Consider the following 5,438-nt stretch of genomic DNA (forward strand, 5'->3'; position numbering starts at 1 on the left):
CTATGCTCGTCCCTCTTCACCGGTCACGTCTTTATGCTTCTTTCTTGCTGAGCATCTGAAATCTGTCATAGGTGTGCAGAGATTACATCAAAGCCCAGGGTCGATTCTGAGTAATTTCAAAGGTGTGTAGAGATTACTTTCACCGGGATTACAAATATTTGCGGCTTTAACTCAAGGGGAGTATAGGGTGTAGTACTTCTACAATAAGCTGATGGCGAATCATGAGGTATGTCTACGAGCTTACTTTTCTTAGAATGCCACACAATGTCGACGTAAATTGCGTATCTTTGGAGATTTTTGGTGCTTTTGAAGCATGTAATCGGGCAGGGAAAAATTGAATGTTGTTTTCCGTCTCATTGTCAGGAATTGTCTCCATTCATTGAGGTTATGGGAACAAATGAAAAGGTTATTCGTGAGTGTCATGCATCGCAAACATGTATTGACCAAAAGGTTTCTTACGAAAGGCGATGCCTTCTTATTAGGCATCTAAAGAATGTGCACAAAATCACAAATATTCACGTTCCAGAGCACCAAAAGGACGTCCTAAAACCAGTGAATGGCCACCACGACCAGTGTCTCCTAGATCTAAACGCCAATGCGTCACAAGGTTTGGAGATATTGCATATAAAGTTAGGGCGGCACGAAGAAAATTTCACAAAGACTTACAAGTGCGGGCAACAAAAGAGTGGGAAAGAGTCTTTGACGAAGAGAGAAAATCGCAAATAGAGTGGGAAGAGGCATGGATTGAAGCCCAAAAGTCTGCATGGGAAGCAGACATGCCAAGTAGGATAACAAAGTTAGAGGCAAAAATTAAGCGCGGATACAAACCCCGCTCTTATGGAGTTCCACATGACGCTGATATTCCTCGAGAAGAAAACGAGAGCGACGACAAAGAGGGTATTAAAGTTTCAGATGATGAGTCTGCCATCGTAAGTTTACTTTCCTTTACTACACACTCATGTTCTCTTTATAGTGACAAGTTTTTACATTTATTTCAAGCTATAATTTGAATGTTCTTGTAGCCGGTTTCATCATCGACCGTTAGCTTTGCGCATGTCGAGACCATTTCTTTCTTGGTGAGACATGATCGCCTTGTGTGTGAGATTGATCACTGCAATATGGATCAGTTCTTGGATAGGTGTGTTACTAACGTAGATTTACTCTTTTGCATGTAAATCTTGCAAGTGTAATTAGAAAAACAAACAGTGTAAGTGTGTGCATTTTTTCATCGGTGCCGTAAGGGAGTCACTTTTGTTTTGCGGTCTTCTCAATCTAGGCTTGAGTCGGGGTTAGATGCCCATGTCGTTGATGATGTTCTAGATCTTGAAGCTTCAACAAAAACGATCAACCTTTTTGCATTGTAAGGAAATAAACTTTATGCCTAAGTAACATTATAGATTTTTTGCTTTGTTCACTTGTGTATCTCATCCTTCATAGGTGGATGGAAAGCATATTGCCGCCCGATGTTCTCTCAGGTGTGTGGTGGGTAGACAGCTTATGGTTCCCATTTGTGTCTGAGCGTGCTATAGGAGATCATACGTTTAGCAATTTCTTTGGGACACCTGATTTAGGAGCTCACATATTTACCTTCTTCCCCGTTTTGGATGGGTATGGATGTTTTACTTTTATGTATTTTCGTAGTATCAAAACTGTCAAAGCTTCAAGTCTGAATGTGTGTTCTTTACATAGATCACATTGGGTTCTTGTGGCATTTTACAATGCCCATCTCATACGCATACCCACTCTTTCTCGACGACGTTCAGCTATACTTCTCTTTGACTCTCTTTCGATTGTCTGCATGGAGAGACTCTTACCACACGTGTCTAGGTATGCATTGTTTTTGCTTTAAACATAATGGTCACATTGTTTGCATAATTTTAATTAATCGATTGCTTGTGTTTGAAGGGTACTAAAGCATTTTAGTAAGCATTGTTCAAACCTTCAAGTTAGAGAAGAACTTGAAGATCCGCGGGAAGCTTGCGAACTCCTCACTGCACAGGTTTAGGACACAATTTAGGGTTGTGTGCTATTGCATTGTGTAGTGAATTTTCTGTTGTTGACTTATACACATGTTTGTTGGCTATAGTGTCCTCAGCAGCCAAATTCTACCGACTGTGGTTATTATGTGATGACAGCAATGAGGTTATTGATAAAGACCACTCTTAAAGATCAAAAGCCTCAAGGAAATTCGGTAATCGCTTGTCTTAATTGAAGCACTCATTATAGTGTGAACTCTCACTACTTTTTTGCTTTCTAATGCTTTGTGTTCTTTTCAGTTAAAAAAGAATTGGTTTGCGCATGAAGAGGTCGAGTTCACGAGACAGAAACTCAATGCTTGGTTGAACAAGGCTTTGGGTGAGGTCACACTTGGATAGGCCATGGTTTAGGTCGATGTTGTGTTCACCTTTTTTTGTATTAATGGCAAACTTTGGAAGTCGTCACGGCCTACCGTGTATCGATGATTATGTTAACAGATATTGTCTATATTTACATTTTGGTCCACTTTGTATCGATGGAAAACTTTGGAAGTCATCATGGCTTACTTTGTATCGATGATCATGTTAACAAATCTTGTCTATATCTTCATTTTGTTCCACTTTGTACGGGCATTATGCATCAGGGAAGCACATGTATGGTGCTAGAGAATAAGGAGATAAAAACCTGTGTGTGTGTGTAGCGAATTTGTCTTTTTTTTGTGTGTTGTAATTTGCGGCAGGCTGCAATATTGAGAATCTTACTTACATGGGATATTGTCATGTCTGGACTTGATTAATCTACTCAGGCTTATGGGACACTTTTTTATAGAATCCAGTCTCCTGATATATTTATGCAAAGCTGTACACTAGCAGGTACACCAAAATGGGGGGTGAATGGAGGAGCATATGCACAGCACATGTAATCTGGATACACACAAAAGGTGCCCACACACACACAAGAAAGCTTTTATAGTACTTGGCTGGATTATGAGTAGTGAGGCTTTTCATGTCGAAGCCTACCGATCCGTCCTTGATGTACAAATTACGTTCAAAATAATTTTATCTGGTTTTGGTTTGTAAATTTCTGCCTTTTGGTCCTCCACAGATGGAGTGTGCAATCCCATTGTTTCATTGTTTCTCAAGTGTTTAAATGAAGGTGATTGAGTTGCTAGCTTTAGCAACCTATTTTAGGGTGGAATGACAATGTGCCCTGCTTTGGTATTTTGTAAGAAAGTGTATCAGTGTCAGCATCTTTAGATGCTGGTGATGAAGTTGATGTAGGTGTGCTGCCACTCAAGGATACAGAGAGACCAGAATTTGAGGGTGAAGCATGCGTACTTGAAACCAATGTTGAATCAGGGTATGCGGACAACACTTTCCTTGATGTGTATAGGCTTTACTGGGAGGAGAGCATGACAAGTGTGACACGTGGGTGTGATTTGAGAATCCACTAGCAAGGTTTTGGTGCAACAATGTGGACACCAAATACGGGGCCGCTTATCAAAACGGACATGCGATCTCCCCCTTTGGTGCTTGCGTCCGAGTTGGCCCGTTTGACGCAATGGTTTGGAAGGTTGGCTCGTTCCATCAAGGTCTATGCTTTGTTGTTCTTCACATGTGCGAACTAGTGGTACGCCATGACCGAGCCGAGTTGCTGTAACGTGGGCTTGTATTTGTTTAATACTTCCTCTAGCAGGGAGATCAATCTTTGTAGGGATCAAAAGTGTTGAGAGTGTCCCTTTCATGTTTTACAACTGTTTCCTGATGACTTCAATCTCTTTGGGATCCTTAGAATACACCTCTTTTTGTATAGTTGACAGTGCATCCTTGAGGTGGTTGATGAGATCCACCACATCATCTTCCATCTCTTGTACAGTATTGTCACTATCGTGTGCTTCAAAATCACGATGCATGGCATCTTTGTAGATGTTGGATGCGTCTTCATGTGCACCATGTAGAAATTCTTTCAAACGAGGAAAGTGAGTCAGTACTATCATTCGAACACCATTAAGATGCTTACATTGACTGCCCCAATCCAGACAATCACAATAATTGCTTTGCAAGCTGACATAATACCATATACTCTCAGTTGTGGCACTTTGAATCTTGAAGAGAATTGACCCTTCATTTATAACCTGAAAGGTAGATGGTGTGGTTTGAAACCTTTGCAAGATTCTCTCCCCTTCAAGCATTTTTGCTGTCTGCATCTTTATCCCCCCCCAACGCCATATTGCCCAGAGTCAGCTACCATGCAAAGCATGAATTAGACATGAATCCAAACCTTCAACGTATGCTTTGCAATAAACAGAAAAGAGAACAAATTACCTATTTCTTGTTTTTGTTGAAAGAACCTCAAGAGGGTACCACCGATGCGACTTCCAGACTTCGAGTCACCCACAAGCGCATGCAAGAGCTCCAAGATAGATCGATTAATCCGAGCATCCAAAAGAGTATATTTAATATATTTCCATAAGCGCTCCACCAAGTTTGTGGTGTCAACATTGCTACATCCACAAGCATTTATGTACTCTTTGATGTATATGGTAGATATACCATGCTTCCTAACTTCAATGCACCATTTGGACTTGATGGAAATTAGGGTTTTATTAAACCCTTGGTGTTTTGATCCTTCAACAATATGGGCAAATTTTACAATATCCTCCCAATCTTCAACACATGGAACTCTCACTGGCTGCGAATCTCCCAAATATAAACAAAGCCTTCTATCCTCATCAAGCCCAACATGAAGCTCATCCTTCATCTTGCGCCACTTCTTCAAATCCAACATGTCTCTAGAGTCATAGGTTTTAAGAGTCTCCAATGTTGTGGAGAGGTCACTTTGAAGCACTCTTATCATGTAATTATATGCCTCTCTGTGAAAGGAAAAATATGTTGTGGACACATAGAGATTTGGATCCGGAAATACCTTAACCATTTGATCTTCAAGAGGCCGGCTTTCTCCAAGAGCATCACCTTCTTCATGGAGTACCTCGAAGTCGTCATCAATACTTTCACTACTTGCATCACTTGAATCCTCATCAAACAATTCTTCAAGCATATGATCACCTTCCACGTTTGCTTGATCCCAATCCATCACTTGGTTGTGATTGAGGGTGATTGGATGAGAAAGCACACTTCTTTCTGTCCGTGAGCATGAATGTTACTATGTGTGTGTGTGTACGCGCGCACAAAGGAGAGGGACAGAGAGAGGCCAGTTTTTCTGCCCTGTGTCGAGATTACACGCAGTGTGCCGAGATTACATACAATGTAGGTCTCTGCATTACTTTGATGTGAGTCGAGAGTTAAACTCTTTAAAGTAGGTTGAGTGAATGCTGAGCATACTTGCAAGAATCATAAATGGAAGAATGTACTTTAAGCTTCACTTCAATGCACAAATAAAAGACGCCGGGCCCCGCCGTCGAAAGTGATGGCTGTGCCGAGATTACTTTTTGTGCAAAGATT

At 41.0% G+C, this 5,438-nt stretch overlaps 2 protein-coding genes across 2 annotated transcripts; one reads left to right on the forward strand and one right to left on the reverse strand.

Annotated features, from left to right (window-relative positions):
• The first annotated feature begins 387 nt into the window (after positions 1 to 387).
• On the forward strand, positions 388 to 2,375 carry LOC147449970 (uncharacterized). The gene is made up of 8 exons (XM_086522753.1): positions 388 to 929; positions 1,023 to 1,140; positions 1,213 to 1,360; positions 1,438 to 1,608; positions 1,690 to 1,827; positions 1,906 to 1,999; positions 2,087 to 2,191; positions 2,277 to 2,375. The coding sequence occupies exons 1-8, from the start codon at positions 777 to 779 to the stop codon at positions 2,373 to 2,375; spliced, it is 1,026 nt and encodes a 341-aa protein (XP_086378879.1). The 5' UTR covers positions 388 to 776.
• Positions 2,376 to 3,587: 1,212 nt separating this feature from the next.
• On the reverse strand, positions 3,588 to 5,070 carry LOC147449971 (uncharacterized). The gene is made up of 2 exons (XM_086521655.1): positions 4,470 to 5,070; positions 3,588 to 3,634 (listed from the first exon to the last, which is right to left on the reverse strand). The coding sequence occupies exons 1-2, from the start codon at positions 5,068 to 5,070 to the stop codon at positions 3,588 to 3,590; spliced, it is 648 nt and encodes a 215-aa protein (XP_086377781.1).
• Positions 5,071 to 5,438: the final 368 nt, after the last annotated feature.

Source organism: Adiantum capillus-veneris, chromosome 10, assembly GCF_014529385.1.
Source record: "Adiantum capillus-veneris isolate H3 chromosome 10, ASM1452938v2, whole genome shotgun sequence".
NCBI lineage: Eukaryota > Viridiplantae > Streptophyta > Polypodiopsida > Polypodiales > Pteridaceae > Adiantum > Adiantum capillus-veneris.

Bases quoted from the DNA above. Each gene is read 5' to 3' on its own strand.
- LOC147449970 (XM_086522753.1), top strand. From the start codon at position 777: ATGCCAAGTAGGATAACAAAGTTAGAGGCAAAAATTAAGCGCGGATAC. The intron at 1,141-1,212 runs GTGTTACTAACG...AAACAGTGTAAG, and splicing joins GGATCAGTTCTTGGATAGGT to TGTGTGCATTTTTTCATCGG. The intron at 2,192-2,276 runs GTAATCGCTTGT...TGTTCTTTTCAG, and splicing joins AAAAGCCTCAAGGAAATTCG to TTAAAAAAGAATTGGTTTGC.
- LOC147449971 (XM_086521655.1), bottom strand. From the start codon at position 5,070: ATGGATTGGGATCAAGCAAACGTGGAAGGTGATCATATGCTTGAAGAA. The intron at 3,635-4,469 runs CCACAAACTTGG...CAAGCCCACGTT, and splicing joins TGGATGTAGCAATGTTGACA to ACAGCAACTCGGCTCGGTCA.